Consider the following 21,896-nt stretch of genomic DNA (forward strand, 5'->3'; position numbering starts at 1 on the left):
TTAAGTGCAGTTATGGAGCAATGAAGACAGAGCTGGCTAAAGCTAACTGAAATGTTAGGTTAAGTGACAGTGGCAGGCATTTAAGGAGTATTTCAGAATACTCTGAAAAAATATACTTCAGTGAAGAAGAAAGATTCTAAGGGAAAGATCCACCATCTGTGGATAACTAAGGAAGTGAGAGAAATGCATTAAATCTGTAGTAGAGATACAAAAATGAAAGAAATAGCACATTTAACTCCAAAAGGATGTCAGAAGATGACAGGTCAGAAGATTGAACAGAATATAAAGGACAGCAAAGGATGACCAAAAGATTATTACGGAGGAAGAAATTAGAAAATGAGAAAAAGCTAGCTAGTACCAATTAGAGCATCTACAGGAAATTAAAAAGGAAATGGATAAGTGAATATTGCTTCTCCTGAGAAATAATCTGGGTAATTAATAATAGAAAATAAGGAAAAGGAGTATGAATTGAAAAGAGTAGATGCATAGAAACTTATAGGAGGAGTAGGCCATTTGGCCCATTGAGCATACTCTAGCATGCAAACGTAATCATGGCTGATTCTGTATCTCTCTCCCCCTTGACATTTGAGCATCTAGAAATCTATTTCTTTCTTTAATGTATTCAGTGACTTCCGTAGCCTTCAGTGGTCAAGATTCACCACCCTCTGACTGAATAAATTTCTCCTCATCTCAGTCCAAAATGACCTAGATATTTACTTAGGTAAGGAGACCAAAACTATTTAAAATACCCTACATGTGCCATGTACAGCTCCAGTTCCTAGCTTCTTTACTCAAATCATCTTGCAACAAAGGCCAACATACCTGATGCCTTTCTAACTGCTTGCAGCGTCTGCATGCTCACTTTCAGTGACTGGTACAAGGACCCCCAGACCTCTTTGGACATCAACATTTCCCAACCAATCACCATTTAAATACTCCTCTGCCAATCTATTTTTTCTATCAAAGTTGATAACTGCACACCTATCCACAATTGCCATGAACTTATCCACACTCTCAACTTGTCTAAATCACCATGAAGCCTCTTTACATCCTCCATACCACTCACAATACCACCTAGTTTTGAATTGTCAGCAAAGGTGAAGTATTATGCTTGATTCCCTCATTAACACTGACCACCAATATACACAATATTTAGCCACTCTTTTCACAGTAGAGGAGGAAACCAACATTCCAGAAATAATTGTGAATTAGAATGTGAAAGGGAGTGAGGAACTTAAACCATTACAAATCACTGGGGAAAGGGTGCTGAGAAAAATTTTAGCACTGAAATCTGACAAGTTCCCTGGCCCTGATGGACTTCATCCTGGTCGTTAGAAGAGATAGTACGTGTGGAGACAGTGGTATTAATTTTCCAGAAATCCCTAGATTCTGGAAATATCCCATTAGAAAATATCAAATGTGACTTTTCCATTCCAAAAAAAAAAGGAACAGAGAAACAGGTAACTATTGTCGAGTTATCCTAACATGTGTCATAGGGAAAATAATCCTTTATTCACTTACGGGATGAGAGTGTCACTGGCTAGGCCAGCGTTTATTGCTTATTTATTTTCCCAAAATCAGCAATGGATTTATGGTCATTAGATTCTTAATTCCAGATATTTGTTGAATTCAAATTCCACCGTTTGCTGTGGCAGGATTTGAACACGGGTTCCCAGAACGTTTTTGAGTCTCTGGATTAACAGTCCAGCGATAATACCACTAGGCCATCACCTCCCCTAATGCAATTATTCAGGATTCAGGATTGATTGGCTAACAAGAAGCAAAGGGTAGGCATAAAAAGGTAATTTTTGGGCTGGCATGATGTGACGAATGATGTGCCACAAAGATCATAGTTGGGTCCTCAATTCAAAATCTGTATAAACAATCTGAATGAAGGGACTGAATGTAGGAATTTCTGATGTCAACCTGCTCAGATATGCTATATCACATCTCAAGTGGGACTTGAACCTGGACCTCCTGGTTCAGAGATATGGATACTACCACTGCATCTCAAGAGCCCTGAGGACCAAATGTACGGTTGTCAGATTTACAATGACAAAGAGATAGGCAGGAACGCACATTGTAAAGAGGGCATAAACAGTCTGTACGAAGACATAGATAAGTCAAGTGAGTAGGCAGAACTTAATATTAAAAAGGATAATAATGTGGGAAAATGTGAACTTGTCCAGTTTTACAGGAGGCGGCACATTAGTTAAATAGGGAGAAATGGCAGTACTACAAGATATAGAGAGGGTGTCAGTGTCCTGACGCACAAGGTGTTCATACACAGGCACAGCAAGTAATTAGGAAGGTAAACAGATTGTTGTTGTTTATTTCAAGGGGAATGGAATATAAAAATAAGGATGTATTGCCACAATTGTACAGAATGTTGGTGAAGCCACACCTAGAGTACTGCATACAGTTTAGGTCTCCCCACTCAACAAAAGATGTAAACGCATAAGAAGCCGATCACAGGAGGCTAACTCAACTGACATCTCTGGGGGGAGTGGGTTGTTCAAAGGATGTTTTAAGCAACATTTTGAAGGAGGAACAGCAGATATGCATAGCCACAGGGCTTTAGGGAGGGAATTCTAGAATTTAGAGAAATGAAGTTACAGCCATCTATGATGGAGCAACTACAGTCAGGACCTGTCAAGAGGCTCGATTAGACTGGGTGGGTGGTGGTGGTGGAGAAGTAACTTTATTCAACAAAGGAACACGCGCTCCAAAATCTTCTGATTTCAAATAAACCTGGTGTCATGTGGCTTCCGAGTTAGTCCCCTGGCATTTCCACATCATAGGTCAGCAACAACAGAGGTGATGGATCAACTTAATTTAACATAGAGTCATACAGCATGGAAACAGACCCTTCGGTCTAACTAGTCCATGCTGACCATGTTCCCAAACTAAGCTAGTCCCACCTGCCTGCACTTAGCCCATATCCCTCCAAACCTTTCCTATTCATATACTTATCCAAATGTCTTTTAAAAGTTGTAACTGTACCTGCATCTACACTTCCTCTGGCAGTTCATTCCACACACTAACCACTCTCTGTAAACAAGCTGTCCCTTGTCCTTTTTAAAACTTTCTCCTCTTGCCTTAAAAATATACCCCCTAGTTTTGAACTCCCCCACCTTAGGAAAGAGACCTTTGCATTCGCCTTATCTATGGCTCTCACGATTTTATACAGCTCTGTAAGGTTACCCTCAACCTCCTATGCTCCAGTGAAAAATGTCCCAGCCTATGCAGCCTATTTTTATATCTCAAACCCTCCATTCCCAGCAACATCCTGGTAAATCCTTTTTGAACCCTTTCCAGTTTAATAATATCCTTCCTATAACAGGGTAACCAGAACTGTACAGAGTACAGGCCTCACCAACCAATGTCCTGTACAACTTCAACATGGTATCCCAACTCCCATACTCAAAGGTCTGAGCAATGAGGCAAATGTGCTAAATGCCTTCTTAACAATTGTCTACCTATGAGGCAAATTTCCAAGAACTACGTACCTGAACCCCTAGGTCTCTCTCTCTCTACAATACTGCCCAGGGCCCTGTCCGTCTTTGTGACTACAAAACAAAGCATAGCTCCTCTAGTCAGTTCTGTTGAGCAATGTCTGCTGTGATCTCATGAAACAAATTAACAGAATTAAAGAAATTTGTGACAATATATTGACTAACAAACACAGCAAAAAGAATATTTTTCGAGCTGCATCTTCTTCAGCCCCATGAAATTTAATATTAAAAACAGTATTGAAAAACCAGAATATAGTATCCCTCACACAAATTTTATGATGACTATTTTTGAAGAGTGCTGTTCTATTTCTACATTACCATGGTTCAAGCACTTTGGCATTAAGAAGCTTTTCTTTTCTTTCCTCCTATTATGAAGATCTGAAGTTTCATTCAATTTATTTTGCTCCATTATTCTAACTAGTGCAAAGTTCAAATGCTCAATGGACTAAATATATTCAAGTTGGACACCATTCAAAAATAAAGTCTCCATTTGGGACAACATGGAGAAAGCAATTTAAAGAGTGCTAACTGATCTCCTGTGGTATACCTCACAACAGTCTGGAATAAGTGCCAATTATTATTAGTTCCAATGAATAAACCAAAATCTGTTTTCTGATATCTATCTGGGATTATTAATAATATTTTGGTGAAAGACAGTCCTCTGGATTTAATAGCACTGGAAACATTTCACCTGGAATTTGGCACCACTGGAAGGTTGGTGACCTTAGGGTGATTATCTGGAGCTGCTATTAAATGTCACAGAAGGCTGCACTATATAACGTAAGTCACTTCCATTGTATTAGGAACACTTCTACTCTATCATTTCAATAATTACCTTTCATCTTTCCAAAGAAAAAGAATATTGGCAAAGCTGAATCTACAATATATTCAGAGTGTTACATCTGCACACATTTCCTGTCACGCTTTCCTCATTATAGCTATGAAAACCTGGAATACTAAGTTCACCCTCCAATTGATATTGGTATTGTTGTATCTCTATTTTGCATCTTTGGCTCATTCAACCTAAACTGCAGAGAATCTTCCATTTCTAACCTACTCCACTACTGTGCTTTCCAAATTGCTCTAAGTTTTGATTTTCAACAAAAGCTTTTGACACTTTTCATAAAACAACTTGATTTTCTCAGGATAGAAGACAAAATTTTAAAATGAAAAGTGAACAACGCCTGCTCACTCCAGCCCAAATATCCACAGCCTCTAATCTCACTTCATCTGGTCAGACAGCACAATAGAAGATCAGCTAATGCACTATAATTATATTTGAAATGTATGAGAAAAACATACGTCAGTCAAATCAACAGCAGCCATAAATTAAATGGCAGCTAACATGCCAGGGTGCAGACAATTACAATCGAGACTTACCAACATCTCCATATACATAAAGGCCTTTTGGAGGTATAGATCTTTCAAAAAACTGCAAACACAACACAAGGAACAGACATTTTCAGTGGTTGTTAAGCAAAATGAAAAGCACTGTACTTTTTTAAACTTTTTAAATGTTATTCTGCTCTCAGTTGATTGCCCGATGATGGAGATAACCACCGAAGTAAGGAAATACAACCATGACAGGAGCACATATAGAATGGATGCTCATAGTAAAGATAAGGCTGGTACAAAACTGCAAGACGAGCCCCCAACGCACATATAATGAAGGACCCTGCAACTGGGGCAGGAATGGGACCAAACCGGGGTGGGGGGTGGTTGTGGGTCCAGTGCTCAAGCAAGTGGGACAGACAGGCTAGTGAAAGAGTCAGGGGACAGAAATGAGTGACAAAGGTTGTGCAGAATGGAACCATGAGAAGAGAGGAGAGGTGAGGGAGCAGAGAGGGGAGGAGAGGGGGTTGCAAGAGAGGACGAGGGGGGGAAAGAGAGGACAAAGGTGGGAAAGAGAGGACGAGGGGGGGAAAGAGGGGGGGGGGGGGGGGGGGGGAACAGGTGGGAAAAGAGAGAGGAGGGGGGGAAAGAGAGAGGAGGGGACGGAGAGTAGGATGGAGAGGGGAGGGGTGAGAGGGAGGTGGGTGGAGAGAGGGAGGGGGAGAGAAGAGAGAGAAGAGAAGAGAGAGAGAAAAGGAGAGGAGAGAAAACAGAAGAGAAGAGAAAAGAGAAGAGAAGGGAGAGAGGCAGGGGAGAGAGGCAGGGGAGACAGCAAAAGCACGAGAGCAAAAGCACGAGAGCAAGACACAGACAGACAGAGAAAATCAAGCAGATAAATAGCCAGGTCTGGATGAAATGTATTCCAGAGTGAGTGAGGCAAAGGAGAAAATAACAGCGGTTCTTGCAATAATTTTCAATTCCTCTCTCATCACCAGAGAGGTGTCAGAGGACTGGAGGACAGCCAATATTGTATCATGTTCAAGCATAGAGCAAGGGATAAATCAGAAAATTACAGGATATTCAGTGTAACCAAGTTGCTGGGGAAACTATTGGAAGCAATTCTGGAGGGACAGAATTAATCAGAATTTGGACAGGCAGGGATTAATCAAGAACAGTCAGCATGGTTTTGTTAAGGGTAGGTTACGTCTGACCGACTTTGTTGAATTTTTCGACGAGGTGACCAGATGTGTAGAAGAAGTCTACTCAGACCTCAGAATTGCTTTTTGTAAGGTCCCACATGGGACACTGATAACAAAGGTAAGAGCCCATGGGATCCAAGGAAATTTGGCAAATCAAATCCACAATTGGCTGAGTGGGAGGAAATAAAGGACGAAGTTTGAGAGGTGCTTTTCCGACTAGAAGTCGATGTCCAGTAGAGTTTTCACAGTGGTTAGTGTTGGGGTCCTTGCTGATTGTGCTTCATGTAAATCATTTAGACTTGAATGTAGAAGGCTTTAATCAGTAAATTTACAAACGATTCAAAAATTGGTGGGGTGGCAAATAGTGAGGAGGGTAGCCTTAGATTACTAGAGGATTATAGATAGGGTGGTCAGATAGGATGACCAGTAGCAAATGAACTCAATCCAGATAAATGTGCAGTGATGTATTTGGGCAAGAGAAACAAGGTAAGGGAATACATGATGAACGGTAGGGTCCTGGGAAGTACTGAGGATCAGGGGGACCTTGGTGTGCATGTACAACAGACCCTTAAGGTATCAGGACATGTGGATAAAGTCATTGAAAAGACATATGGGATACTTGCCTTTATTAGTCAGAATTTAAGAGCAGGGCGGTTATGCTGGAACTGTACAAAATATTGACCAGGCCACAGTGAGAGTATTCTGTGCAGTTCTGGAATCCATATTATAGGAGCGATGTGACAGCACTGGGAAGGTTGCAGAGGAGATTTACCAGGATGTTGTCTGGGCTGGAGAATTTCAGTTAAGAAGAGAGATTGGAGAGATTGGGGTTGTTTTCTTTGGAACAGAGGAGATTGTATGGAGATGGAAAAATTATAAAGGGGCATAGATAGGGTTGATAGGAAGAAACTTTTCCCCTTGATGGAGGGAACAATGACTGGGATGGGGAGCAGAGAAACAAGTTAAGATGCAAAAAGCTTAGAAGAGATGTGACACTGCTTATAAAGGTGGAAGAGACAAAAATCCTCATAAAATTCAAGTAGTATTTAGATATGCACATGCAGTGCCAATGCATACAGTGCCATCAGGCAAGTGCTGGAAAATGGGATTAAGATAGTTACGTAGTTGCTTTTGACTGGAACAGATGCAAACAGATGACAAGAGAGGAGAGACTGTTATTTTGGGGGTGCAGGGGGCAAGAGAGAGAGAGAGAGCGAAAGAGAGAGACAGAGGGAAAGGGGGAATGGGGGAGAGAGAGAGAGGTGGGGGCGGGAAGAGCAAGGGAGAGAGAGCAAGCAAGAGCGAGAGAGAGACTTGGAACTTAAATGAAACTCATGTTGAAACAAATTTAGGGCGGCACGGTGGCTTAGTGGTTAGCACTGCCTGCCAGTGCCAGGAACCTGGTTCGATTCCACTCTCAGGCGACTGTCTGTGTCGAATTTGCACATTCTCCCGTGTCTGCGTGGGTTTCCTCCGGGTGCTCCAGTTTCCTCCCACATTCCAAAGATGTGCAGGCTAGGTGGATTGGCCACGCTAAATTGTCAGTAGTGTTCAGGGATGTGTAGATTAGGTGGGTTATAGGGGGATGGGTCTGGATGGGATGTTCTGATGGTCGGTGTGGATTTGTTGGGCCGAAAGGACCTGTTTCCACACTGTAGGGATTCTATGATTCTCTTTGGAAATACTCCAAATGGATTTTATAGGTCATGTATTAATTTTCTTGACATTCAAACAAATGAAAACAGGAGACTACAGACAGATATTTTCTGCCTTGGGCGTTAATGACTTGTGTAATTTGCAGAGCTCCACAGTAGTCACAAAAATTCTAAACACTTTTTGTGTTATAATGCTCTCCAATGACATCAAGTTCCAGAGACAGGTCAAAAGTGGTTGATAACATTAAGGCAGATCAGTTTGAGTGTCAATTGGCTTTTACTTTTGATACCAGTGAAGTACAATGAAGCTGGATAATTTGACATAAATTAGTTAATACCATATAAAGAGAGCTGTAAGCAGTACATGAGTAATCAAATTAAACAATTACTTTGCGCACGGAAAAAATGTTCCAACAACAGTAATTTATAACCAAATAACACCATCAGTGCAGAAAAGTGTTCAAAGGTGCCACACGGGAGCCTTATTAAATAAAATTAGACACCAGATCACATAAACAGCCATAAGGCAGATGACCAAAAACTTGGTGAAATAGCAACGTTTTTACACAGAGCATCATAAGACAAAAAAGGTAAGATGGAGAAATGAAGGGTTCATGAGGGGGTTGCACAGATTGGATCTCAGCAGCTAATAAAAGCATGGCCAACAGCAGAGTTATTTTAAAATATCCTGGATAGACAGATGTACCAAAATTAGAGCAATATTAACATTTTCAGGAACATATGGTTGTGGAGGTTACGAAAATAGGGACAAGTGAGGCATTTGACGGATTTGAAAACAAGAAATAAAATTTTAAGATTTACGTGTTGCTAAACCCCAAGCAAACATCAGTCAAACAGCCCAGTGGTGATGGGTAAATGGGACTTGGTATGCGTTGAGACACTGGAAGCAGAGTACTGAAGGACCTTAGGTGAGCTGAAAACAGTATATGGGAGCAATATGTTAGGGTAGTCAAGTCATAGAGTTGTATAGCACGGAAACAGGCCCTTCAGTCCAATTAGCCCATGCCAACCAATATCTTAAGTTAATCCAGTCCCATTTGCCAGAATTTGGTCCATATCCCCCTAAACCCTTCCTATTCATGTACCCATGTAAATGTCTTTTAAATGATGTAATTGTACCAGCCTCCTCCACTTCCTCCGGCAGCTCATCCCATACATGCACCACCCTCTGCTTGAAAGGTTACTCCTCAAGTCCCTTTTAAATCTTTTCCCTCTCACGCTAAACCCATGCCCTCTAGTTTTGGACTCCCTCACTCTAGGAAAAAGACCTTAGCTATTCATCCTACTCATGCCCCGCGATTTTATAAACTTCTACAAGGTCACCCCTCAGCTTCCGATGCTCCAGGGAAAAAGGCCCCAAATTATTCAGCCTCTCCCTATAGCTCAAACACTCCGAACCCGGCAATATCCTTGTAAATCTTCTCTGCATCCTTTCAAGTTTGACAACAGCTTTCCTACAGCAGAGAGACCAGAATTGCATGCGCTGTTCCAATAGTGGCCTAACCAATGTCCTGTACAGCCGCAACATGACCTCCCAACTCATATACTCAATGCACTGACCAATGAAGGCAAGTTTACCAAACGTCTTCTTCACCATCCTGTCTACCTGCGACTTCACTTTCAAGGAACTATATACCTGCACTCCTAAGTCTCCTTGTTTGGCAACACTGCCCAGGGCCCTGCCATTAACTATGTAAGTCCTGCCCTGGTTTGGCTCACCAAAATGCAACACCCAACATTTACCTAAATTAAACTCCATCTGCCAGTCCTTCACCCACTGGCCATCTGATCAAGGTCCTGTTGTACTCTGAGACAATCCTCTTCACTATCGACTACACCATCTATTTTGGTGTCATCTACAAACTTACTAATCATGTCTCTTATATTCATATCCAAATCATTTCATAGAATCCCTACAGTGTGGAAACAGGCCATTCAGCCCATTGAGTCTACGCCAAACCTCTGAAAAGCATCCCACAAAAGACACCCCAACCCTATCCCTGTAACCCTGCATTCCCCTTGGCTAATCCACCTAGCCTACATATCCCTGGACATTGCAGGGCAATTTAGCATGGCCAACCCGCCTGACCTGCACATCTTTGGACTGTGCGAGGAAACTAGAATACCTGGAGGAAACCCACGCAGATATGGGGAGAACGTGCAAACTCCAAACAGACAGTCACCCCAGGGTGGAATCGAACCCAAGTCCCTGGCACTCTGAGGCAGCAGTACTAACCATTAAGCCACCATGCCGCCCATTTATATATTTCAAAGGAATTGAAGTATTTAAAAGAGAGATCTTGCAAAAATTATACAAGGCACTAATCAAGCCACACCTGAAATACTGATAAAAATTTTGTTCCCCTTATCGAAGAAAAGATACATTGGCATTGGAAGCAGTCCAGAGAAAGTTCATTTGGTTGATTCCATGTATGGCTAGATATTCGTTTGAGGACTATTATTTGTCATTTATATAAACAATTTGGATGAGAATTTAGGAGGCATGATTAGTTGATATCATGTAGATGACACCAAAATTAATGGTAAAATTGACAGTAAAGAAGGTTTTATAAGATTACAATGGGATCTTGATTTTGATCAATTGGCTAATGGGCTGCAGAGTGGCAGATGAACCTTAATTTGGATAAATGCAAGGTATTGCATTTTGGTAAAGCGAACAAGGGCAGGACTTATATAGTTAATGGTAGTGGGGTCGAACAGAGAAACCAAGGAGTTCAGGTACACAGTAAAGTTGTGTCACAGGTAGACAGGATGGTTAAGAAGGCACTTAGCACGGTTGTCTTCATTGCTCAGACCATTGAGTATAGGAGTTGGGACATCATGTTGAGACTGTACAGACACTAGTGAAGCCACTTTTGAAGTACTGCGTACAGTTCTGCTCGCCCTGCTATAGAAAGGATATTCTTAAATTGGAGAGGGTTCAGAAAAAGATTTACCAGGATGTTGGTGGGACTGGAGGGTTTCAGTTATAAAGGAGAGGCTGAATAGGCTGGGGCTTTTTTCACTGCAGCGTAGGAGGTTGAGGGGTGATCTTATAGTGGTTTATAAAATCATGAGGGGCATAGATAAGGTGCAGATCAAAAGTCTTTACCCTTGGTTGGGGGTGTTCAAAGCTAGGAGGCATATTTTTAAGGGTAAGAGGAGAAAGAGTTAAGAGGGACCTGAGGAGCAACATTTTCACACGGAGGGCGGTTCGTATGTGGAATAAACTACAAGAGAAAGTGGTAGATGCAGGTACAGTTATAACTTTTAAAAGACATTTGGAATGTACATGAATAGGAAAAGTTTAGAAGGATATGGGCCAAATGCAGGAAAGTGGGACTAGTTTAGCTTGGGAAACTTGGTCAGCATGGACCAGTTGGACTGAAGGGTCTGTTTCCATGCTGTATGACTCTGTGACTCTATTAGAGGTGGAGTAGGTTAGGCTAATGCTCACTGAATTTAGAAAGACAAGAGGAGACCTTATTGAAACATATAAGTTTCTTAAGGCATTTGATGTGGTAGATGATTAAAGACTGTTTAGCTTTGTGGGAGAGTTTAGAACCTGAAGGCCTAATCTCAGAGTAACGGGGTGCTCATTTTACACATTGGTAAGGAGGAATTTCTTCTCTTAGAGATGTGTTAATTTGTGGAATTCTTTACCACTGAGGGCTGTCAAGGCTGGGTCGTTAAGTTTGTTCAAGGGCTGATATGGACAGATTTTTAATCAATAAGGGCATCAGGCAGGAAAGTGGGGTTGAGGATTATCAGGCCGTTCATGATCTCGCTGAATTGTGGAGCAGACATGATGGCAAAATGGTTTTACAGCTGTTCCTACACCTTATAGTTTAGTAACTTTAGTAGGTGGCCTTCAGTAACTTGTTAAAGTCTATCACTTTGACCAAGTTTGTGCTCAGCCATCTTAATATCTCACCATCACATTTTGGCGACACCTCCTGGGAACCACCTTGGGATGCTATTATTCTTTTAAAAGTGCCATACAAAAGCAAACTGTTACGCTCATTCACGAATCTGGTGACAGGAATATCAGCAAGGATACCTGTGGAATTCCCTAATCATCTTTGTAAAACATCAATTAACAGGCAGAACAAACATTTACTCTGAAAGACATAATCTTTGAAATGCCAGGAAATCCTCACTACTAAAGTGGTATCAGCATGCCAAGTTTCACTCTCAGACTTGAGCTCCTAAGCCACAACCTCAGATGCAGCAGTGTTGACAAATCACCTTAAATTGACACACATCAATTATTTTACAAGGCAGGGAGATTTTGTACCTATGAACATAGTGTTATGTTAGAATATTCTTATGAAAGTTTATCAGTTTGTTTACTTCAACCATAAATTCAAAATTATTTTAACTGTCACAAGTTCAGAACATTTGATCCTAGTAAATTCTGAAAGTGTTCTTTAATTTACAAGATTAGCAGCAAAACTGTATCAATATTTTTGGAAATGGCATACAAATGTAATGTGTATTCCATCAGCTGATATAGTAATTGCTAATTTTCTAGTAGTGTTATCATAAGAAGCTACTTTCGATTTCCATATTAATGAGGTCATGAAAGATGTCTATTTAGTTGTCATGATTATTTCCCTGTCATTAAAGGTGGACATTTCACAAATGTTTCACTGATACTGTAATTGAACTAATAAGCCCCTAAAGGCTACATACTTGAATTTTCATGGACTGTCTACACTCTAAATAATCAGTTCCCTGTCACCAATTGTTTCAATTTTCCTTTCTCACTTACTCTCACCTAACAGTAGCATTTTATATTGGGGCATTGACAATCCTGTGCAGCACTATAATTTTATTATTTGCCAAATGGCCATTCTTGACAGCAGAGACCAGAGCCCAGATGTAATTGGTGCAACCTTAGTCTCAAAAAACAAGTGTGAATGCCACCTAAAAGCAGAACGTACTTGCCTTCAGGGACAGATCAGGTATTCTCTTGCAGCTATGATGGTCTCAGCTCATTATATATTCATGCGCAGGCAAACTGCCAAGTTTTATGGACAGGTGAGCAGCAGGTTTTGTCCACTGCCAGGACATTCCAGGCTCCATACTTAAAAGGTATAGGAACAGCACTTGACTTCTGCAACCTAGGAGCATCATTCAACCTCTGCTCCTCACCTCCAAGTACCTTAGAGACGTCAGCAACCAGACAAAAAGCAGCACCACAGTTCACTGATGCCTCCCTGGAGGTTATCCTGAAGGCAGTCCAGGAGAAAAGGGGGGTTCCTTGCTCGAGGGACAACAACAACAGGCCACCTTGACTGATAAAGGCAGCCTTGGTAGCTCAAGGAAAATTGGCTCCAGTTCCATAAAGGCACGAGTGATCTGCTGTGCTCCACCAGGGTATGTAGCACTGTCTACACAATGCATCATGCTCCTAGGAATGTGAGTTAGCACTGCCAATTTTCCATTGCACAGGAGACACACAAGACCCTCATCAGATGTCATCGTCTGTCACTTAATTGCAGCTGCCAATGTAACAAGAATTGTACCACAGTGATACTGGCTCTCGCTCATCATCTAGAGTTCACATTTAAAATTTAAAAGGAGATATACAACACACAGCAGCTCACACATCACCAGCTCAATGATCTTCACATCTGGAAGAACATCCACATTTGATAGCTTTTTATCAAAGGCTTGTAGAGGACGAGGACACAATCACAAAACATAACTATGAGGTGTTCATCCCAAACCTATGTCAGGCAAAATATAATATAATGCTTCATTGATTCACATCAACTCTAGCTCTTTGACAATACTAAACTACCTTTCAATCAGAACCCCTAAACTCCTAAGTTCCCAATACTACATTCGTCTTACTATTAATAGACACAGAATCACAACTCTAGAGATTGACATCTTTCTTTGTATATTTCAATGCAGACACAGTGCTTCTGTGTCCATGTTAATGCCTCTTATTGATTCTCTGCTTTGCAGGAGAAGAACATGCATAAAAATAGCACGAATGCGTACAGATAAGGAGGATATGCCTGACTCGGGCTCCTCACCCTATTGAGAGGGAGGCCAGTGAGCTGCCAACAGATCCAGGGGATCGTGCGTATGCTGAAAGAGAGAATGAATATCTACAGCCATTAAGTGAGAAACACTCCACACAGCTACTCCCAGGTGCACATCAAGCACTAACATCCTAATAAAACCTTGGGCAAGGGTGGTGGTTCGCAAGTCTAACAAACCTTGATGCTTTTTAATGCTGCTTCCAGAACATATTCTAAAGCCAGGATCTATAGAAGAGCCTTAACCCCCATGTCAGAGACATGCAGATTGGAGCATAGAGCACAGATGTTTTCCCAAGTTCTGTCTGATGTTGTGGCTCCAGCATGCAAGTACGTGGCTGCCTCCATGGACCTGGATATGGCTGCTGTAAAAACTGGTCCAGCAGAACAATCAGTATCTAGCAGATATTTTCAGGGACCTTTGCTCTATCTTCGGAACCATGAACAAAATTCATTCACTGGCTAGGTGAAAGGGAGCTTGACCTTCTTCCAGGTACCCAATCCCTCAATGGATCAGGCAGATTCTGTTGCACACCAACAGGGAACAGGAATGGCAGCCAGGCATCCGGTGATTGTAATCACAGGTCACTGCAAGGATGCCCTGCTTCACCACCTCCCCTCCGCCAGGAGCCAAAACACCTCAGCAGGTCAGACCAAGGAGATTGCAACTATACAAGAGATACCCAGGAGCCGAAGCCCTCTAATCTGCAGATCCCCAGGTGACACCCCCCAGTCATCTGATGGAATGAGGGAAAACAGCCAGCAGGTTTCCTCCAACTCAGCTCTATCAGCTAACGTGGCAGCAAGGCGTAGCTGTACAGACAGAAGGATAAATGAACACTGAATTCCCTCTGGTGCCAGGTGTCAACCATCTATATAACATTATACTTAACAAAAATTTAACAAACACTTTGTCCGGCAGTCCTGTAATCTCTATATCTGTTAAGGCTCCAGACTATTTATATTTTCCTGAGGGGCACTGACTAGCCTAGCCACTCAAGCATATCATGTGCAACAGTGCAAAGCCTGTTGTTACTGCTGTCCTCTGGGAGGAACAAAATTTCTAGGAAGTGGGAACTTCATTTCCATGGTTGGGTTTCAGGACTGAATCAGCATTAGTTTGGCTAAACTAAACAACCCCTTCAGGGCATCAATGTCTTTGAGTCATTAATGGCTCAGAGTTCTGAATGTCCACATATGTTAACATAAGGTCACTTTCAAATCTAGCTGTCATCAGGTTCTGTAGGACCCATCTGGTTTGTCTCACTACTGCCCCGACTTCTTTAACATCCTCATCATCATGGTTGCTTCTCTTAGCATCTCCGTCAGACTCTTCTTCTTCCTCATTTAAGGAAGGAAAATCTCTCTACCTAACTTCTAAATTCTCTCCTAGTCATTGAGCTTTGCTGTGCAAGATGCAGCAAACAATCATTAATCTGGAGATCTTGTGCAGTGCATACCCGGGTGCTCATGTCAAATGATCCAGACTACAGAGGCTCATCTGCAGAAGACCAGCTGTCTGATCAATGATGGCCCTAACAGATGTGCGGGCAGCATTGTAGCACTGTTCAGTAGCAGTCAGAGGGTTGCTCAATGGGTCATTAGTCCACCTTCTCAGAATATTCCTTGTAACCACAAGACTGCTCTGAAGACATGCAGAGGGCAAACATTCGTGAAACCCCGGAGTTGTGTAGAATTGCAAACATCATGGCAGTTCCCTGGACAGTGGGAACACAACTGCAGGAATTGTTATCTGTGGTGACAAATGAAGTGGACACTGAGGGATTGAAATTCTTCTTCAGGAATCTGGCAAGGAGGCTCTTGCAGTCAATGGCCTTTTGTACGTGAGGGAAACCAGTGCTGGCTGAAAATCTAACCATTCACGCACCTTAGTTCTATGGGTTCATGTTTAGCTGAAAAAAAACACTGCATTGCTACTTGTGAGGGCCATTGATGAATGCACTTGTGGGCTGTCAACTGGGAGATATTACACATATCCCAACTTGAGGTTTGAAAGGAACCTGTGATTAGTAAGTTCAATGCTGTTGTGTACCACTTATAAAGCGTTTTCGTCTCACTCAGTCCTCTTTCTGTGAACCTTTTCAGTTGAGCCTCCTTTCCGGTCAAGACCAATTTTCCATTCCATTTCAGACCCCTTTCCAGTTGAGCCCAGCTTGGCTGCCCAGTCAAAATTGCTGACGTCACCCTGTGTGGTCGACTCGCATGGACAGGTTTAAGAGCCCAATCACCCTTCGGCTCCTTCATTAAGCATTTAACTATTGCAAGCAAAGCCATCCATATATGATTTGAGACTTTTCATAAGCTGAAGATATGGAGAGGCTTCATTGCTTACAATGCAAATGTCTGCTCAAGGTAGTGCCTTAGTTCAGAATGAGCCAAGTAATGGAACAAGTTTGTACTCACTGGAGCTTAGAAAAGATAATGTATTCCTCCAGCTACATTGCCACATATATATATAGCCATGTTTGAGAACACACGTTTCTTGTTTTTGGCTAAGAAGATTGTGTCAGTGAATTTCATTCCTGGAGTTTCCTAGCAAAGTAACACTAGCCACTGAGAAGTGCCGTGTATGCTCACCAGAATGATACCTGAACTCCAAAGGTGATTATACAAAGAGGCTAGAGAGTTTCAGTGAGGATGTGGGGGTGTCGGTATTGGACTGGGGTGGACAAGGTCAGAAATCACATGACACCAGGTTATAGTCCAACAGGTTTATTTGAAAACACAGGCTTTCCGAGCCTCGCTCCTTCTTCACCTGAAAGCTGCTTCTGGTCACCCAGTTATAGGAAAGATATTATTAAGCTGGAGGAGGTTCAAAAGAGATTTACTGGATGTTGCAGGGTATGGAAGGTTTGAATTATAAAGAAAGGCTCGATAGGCAGGGACCTTTATCACTGGGGCGTAGGAGGTTGACAGATGACCTGGCAGAAGTTTATAAAATAACAAGAGGTATAGAAAGAGTTAACAGTAGTTGTCTTTTCCCTAGAATGGGGGATTTCAAGACTAGGGGACACATTTTTAAGGTCAGAAAAGAGAGATTTAAAAAAAACACGAGGAGTAAATTTTTTTCTTACACAGAGGGTGGTTTGCATGAATGAATTTCCTGAGTAAGTGGTGGATGTGAGTACAACTACAATGTTTAAAAGTCATTTGGATAAGTGCATGAATAGGAAAGGTCTGGAGGGATATGGGCCAAGAGCAGGCAAGTGGGACTAGTTTAGTTTGGAATTATGTTTGGCATGGACTAGTTGGACTGCAGGGTCTGTTTCTGTGCTGTATGACTCCATGACTCTATCACAGAAAAATCTTAATCAGTTAAATAGTTTTGACACCAAGTTTCAACAATGGAACTTATCACTATATTACAGACACAGAAGGGACAGAAGAAAAATAATTGTGTCCTTACCGAGATCTCTCTAAATTAAGCAAAGGGAAACGAAAAAAGTCAAGTAGGCAACTAAACACACCCACAATTAAATGTTGTATAGTACTGTACTGCTTCTTTGTAGCTTTTTAACATACTCACCCTGCTGACTCTTAGACTTTAGATATCTCACCTTTGAGAAGAAATTTTGCTGACCAGGATTGTATCCTTTAAGTGCTTCATGAAGCTTCTGCAAACACTGTACAACCTTTCTCTGGTGGTCATCATCCTTTAGGTCACCTTGTCTGACCAATAATTCATAGTGCTCCAAAGGTCCTTCAACATTTGATGCAAAGGCAGAACCTTTCAACTGAAATCCTGTATCAGGTGCAGCACTGTTTGTTGCTGGAAGAGCATAACCTAAAAAGAATTCATAAGCCAAAATTATTACGCGAATCGTCAATTTTTCAGTTACAGTCAACTGAGTGCTCCATATTTTTGAAATTGACAACACGCCAGTTAGTTTTAAGATTACCCCAGTCAAGTTAATCAAACCAGTGTGCAACACTGAATATCCAGTACAGGACAAGCAGATGTCTAATGATACTTATTACAATTTCTGCTGCTGTTTAACCATCACCACATTGCCTTCTTTTTAAAATTTTCCAACAACTAGAACATCCAGAAGAAAAGAAAAGACTAAAACTTGCAAATTATATGTAATGGTCCAACTTATCTTCTATATGTCAAAACAGAAGTACAACCAAGTATTTGTGTTTTTTTTTCTCCTCTGGACTTGTATTTATATGGCATTTTTAATATATTAAGATGTCCCAAGGTGTTTCACAGGGGTATTATGAGACAAAATATGACACTGAGCCACACAGGCAAGAGCTATATGAGGCAAAAATGAACAAAGTTTAACCAAACATGTAGGTTTTAAGGAGCTTCTTCAAGGAGGTAAGCAATGTAAACAGAAAAAGCATATAGGGCAAGAATTTCAGAGTTTGGGGCCAGGGAGCAAGGCATGTATACCATGCCTAAAATCAGAGATAGACAAGAGGCCGGAATTTGAATCATTTTGTGAGGCTTATGGTTGCAGAGAGGGATGAGGCCACAGTGGGATTTGAAAACAAGGACAAGAATTGGGAACCAGGCAGGACCTGGGGCACCAGTATATCCGCACTGCTTCCTCCCTACCAACACCTCAGCTGATCAGAGTTGAATCGCCAATCAAACTGATCTCTTTCTTCCTGTAATGTAAAATGTTTGAAATTGAAAACATTTGAAATTTTGCCATCTTGCCTCTATCCTAATGAATTCAAGAATGAGAATTTTAAAATCAAGATATTATTGAACCAATGTAGGTAATCAAGCATGAGGTGAAGAGTGACCAGGATTTAATGCACATAAGGCATGAGCAGCAGAGACCTGGATAACCTTAAGTCCAAGGTAGAACACAGAGTGCCAGACAGGAGTACTTTGAGCAGTCAAATTTGAAGGGAACAGAAGTTCAGCAATAGATCAAAACTTAGGCAGAGCCAGCGGCAAGCAATATTTTGGAGGTGGAATTAAGCAGTCTTAATGATGCTGTGGATGCAATTGAAAGCTCATATCCAGGTCAACCATAATATCAAGCTTGAGTCCAGCCTCAGATATTTGCCAGGGAGATGAACGGAGTAGGTAACATGGATTGAGAGTTTATGGCAGAAACCAAAGACAAACATGGCTTTAGTCTCCCAAATATTTAACTGGAGAAAATTTCTGATAAGTATGGAATTCAGATAAGGAGCTTGACAAATTAGAGAGAGTACAGACATTGACAGTCAATGGTGAGGTGAAGCTGAACATCTTAAGCACACATATGGAAACTGACATTGTATTTTCAAATGATATCTTATGCAGATAAGAAACAGAAGGGTGCCAAGAATTGATTCTTGGGGGAGACAGGAATTGACTACATATTAGTAGAAAGAGAAGTCATTATTCCCTGACAAGATTTAGATAAAAACGGAAACAAACAAGTCCTACCCATACAGCTAAATGATCATGGAGGGGCATTCAGGGAGGATGGTGTGATTAATATTGATAAAGACTGCGGACAGGTAGAGGAGAATAAGGAGGGATAGTTTACTTTTGCCATGTTGAATTCCAAGCAAAATAGTTTTACAAAGGGGAGGTCGAACCCCTCTGATAATTAAACCGAAACCCAAGCCCCCGATTTGTTATGGCAGCAGTAGAGGTTCCCTTCTAATAATTAGACCCGAAGCACCCAGCGAAGCTTGCCTCACATTAACAGTCTGTTAAAAAGAATGGTTAAATGAAAAAAAAAAAAAAATCGCTGATATTCACTCCATAAGTAACAAGTACAAATTTATTTATTTAACCCTAACAGTGAACAAACTTACAGAATTACTAACAAACTGAACAATTCTCCCTTAACGACTAACTATTCCCTAACTGAACTAAATTCTACTGGTATGCTGTTCCAAAACACACAAGTCCCACTTATATCAACCCAAGTAATAAGAAAATAAATTAAAACTTAGTCTCGCTACAATTCTTCTGCTGTTGAAGTCATACACACCTTTCTTCCGCTGATTCGGCTGTGAGAGATATTTTCTCTGTGAAGTCTTCTGTGAGGACTCTTAGCTAGAAATGCTGTGGTACCTTTTATGGATAGATGGTGCTTTCTCAGAGAGCTTAGCAATTTGAGCTCGATGCTTATTTCTCAGATGGTGGTTCACTGTCATACTGATTGTCAAAAACCCTCTCCTTATATACCTTGGATGACATATCAATTTTCTTACAATAGCATTGGTCTGAGGTTGTGAACACCATCTGATTTAAATTAAATTGGCTTTCAATTGCTAAATGCTTAGTTTAAATTAACTGGCCAGCTAGTTGGCAAAACATCAAAACAAGTCTAAGGTTTCCAATCACACAGCCAGTTGATACATGTTTCAATTTCAGAACTGGCTGTACATCTTCAGCTACATACAGAAACATTTTTTTATAAATCACTAAGCTTAGAAAAGCACTTTCTCTCTTAAAGGAACCACGCACTCTTCGTTTTTTTACAAACAAATTCTAGCTTCCTGCCTTCCAATTCACAATTACTCTACACAACTTTGTAACAATAGACACAGATTTTGGAAGGCAACAATACATTCAAAGGGCAACTCCAGTTAATAACAGGAAGCGAGAACTCACCACCAAATGCAAAACATATGAAGCAGAAGGAGGCCATTCAATGACATCATAGCTGATCTGACTGGAACCACAAATTCTCATTTCTACCCACCTCCAATAATATTTGCCTCCCCATACCTTGTCTGGAAAATATTCAAGAAGTCTTCTTCTGCCATATTTTCAGGAAGAGAGAGAGTTCCAAAGACACATAGCCTTCTGAGAAAGAATTTCACCTCATCTCCTTTAAAAGTAAGGGGTGATCCATTCGAAACAGAGACTTCTAGTTCTAGATTCATCCATAACAGGAAACTTCTCCATTCCTACCCTGTCAACGGCCCTCAAGAATGTATGCTTTTTTAAGCAAGTCAGCGCTTGCTCTTCTAAACTCCAACAGATATAAGCCTGTCTCTGTCCAGCCTGTCCTGGTATTAATCTAAACCCTTCTCCAAACTGCCTCCAGTGCATTTACATTATTGATTAAATAAGGGTCAGTTAGCTCAGTTAGCTGGACGGCTGGTTTGAGTGACCCCAACAGTGGGGGCTCAATATCCATGCCAACTGAGGTCACAATGGAGGTTCCGCCTCTGAACCTCACCTTCACATGAGTTGTGGTGACCCTCAGGTTAAACTCACCACCAGTCATCTCCCTCTATTGAAATAGCAGCCCTATGATCGTCTGCGACTATGATGACTTTATCTTTACCTAAATGAGGTATTCAATATTATGCACTACTCCAGATGTGGTCTCACCAGTGCCCTGCATAAATGAAGAATAACGTCCCTTGCAAATACATGGTAACGTTTCCACTTACTTTCAGTACGTGGAAACTAACCTTCTGCAATTCATGCACATGAATTCACCAAGAATTTCTGCACCTTAGAGCTCTGGAATCCCTCATCATTTAGATAAACATGCTGCTTCTTTATTCCTCCAGCCAAAATGAAATTTCTACATTTTTCTCATTATATTCCATTCTCCATTCCTTTGCCCACTCAACCTTATATTTCTCTGTAGCCTCCTTATGTCCTCCTCTCAACATAGATTGGAAATTATCTTTATCTTCAGCAAATTTAGCTAACATGCCTATACTCTTTTCTTCCCAGAAAAAAATGTCTATAAGTTACTAAAAAAAAAATCAACCTCTGAAGCAGGCTGCGACTTAAGCCAAGGTCTCCTGGCTCAAAGGTAGAGATACTACCACTGTGCCACAAGAGCTCCTTCCTACTGTACCTGGCATTTCCAGGCAGTCTTCCATCCAAGTACTAACCAGGACTGAGTCTGCTTAGTTTCCAAGATCACACAAAATCAGGCATTTCAAGCGCTCATCCAGATAGTTTTTAAAGGTTATGCGATTTCCCACATCTAGTGATCTCCCAGATAATGCATTCCAGATTCCCACCACTATCTGGGCTGGGAATCCCTCTGAACTTCATCCCTTTCATCTTAAAATTATGCCCCTTTGTTATGGACCCTTCAACTAATGAGAACAACTGCTTCCTATCCACCCTACCCATGTCCCTCAATCTTATTCACCGCTATC

The 21,896-nt window shown here is 41.3% G+C and overlaps 1 protein-coding gene across 4 annotated transcripts in view; it reads right to left on the reverse strand.

Moving 5' to 3' along the window:
• afg1lb (AFG1 like ATPase b) overlaps nucleotides 1-21,896 on the reverse strand; it is a 143,830-nt gene that overhangs the window by 100,595 nt on the left and 21,339 nt on the right. For 3 of the 4 annotated variants that reach the window (XR_007262113.1, XM_048597014.1, XM_020528076.2), the window contains exons 2-3: nucleotides 17,357-17,583; nucleotides 4,896-4,947 (exon numbers count right to left, since the gene is read on the reverse strand). Coding sequence is in view for 3 of the 4 variants with exons in the window: in XM_048597014.1 (XP_048452971.1) it covers nucleotides 4,896-4,947; nucleotides 17,357-17,583 (279 nt within the window). In the remaining variant the exon portion in view is untranslated. The remainder of the gene's footprint in view (nucleotides 1-4,895; nucleotides 4,948-17,356; nucleotides 17,584-21,896) is intronic. The other variant, XM_048597015.1, reaches the window with a different exon arrangement.

This window comes from Rhincodon typus, chromosome 5 (genome assembly GCF_021869965.1).
Source record: "Rhincodon typus isolate 14 chromosome 5, sRhiTyp1.1, whole genome shotgun sequence".
NCBI lineage: Eukaryota > Metazoa > Chordata > Chondrichthyes > Orectolobiformes > Rhincodontidae > Rhincodon > Rhincodon typus.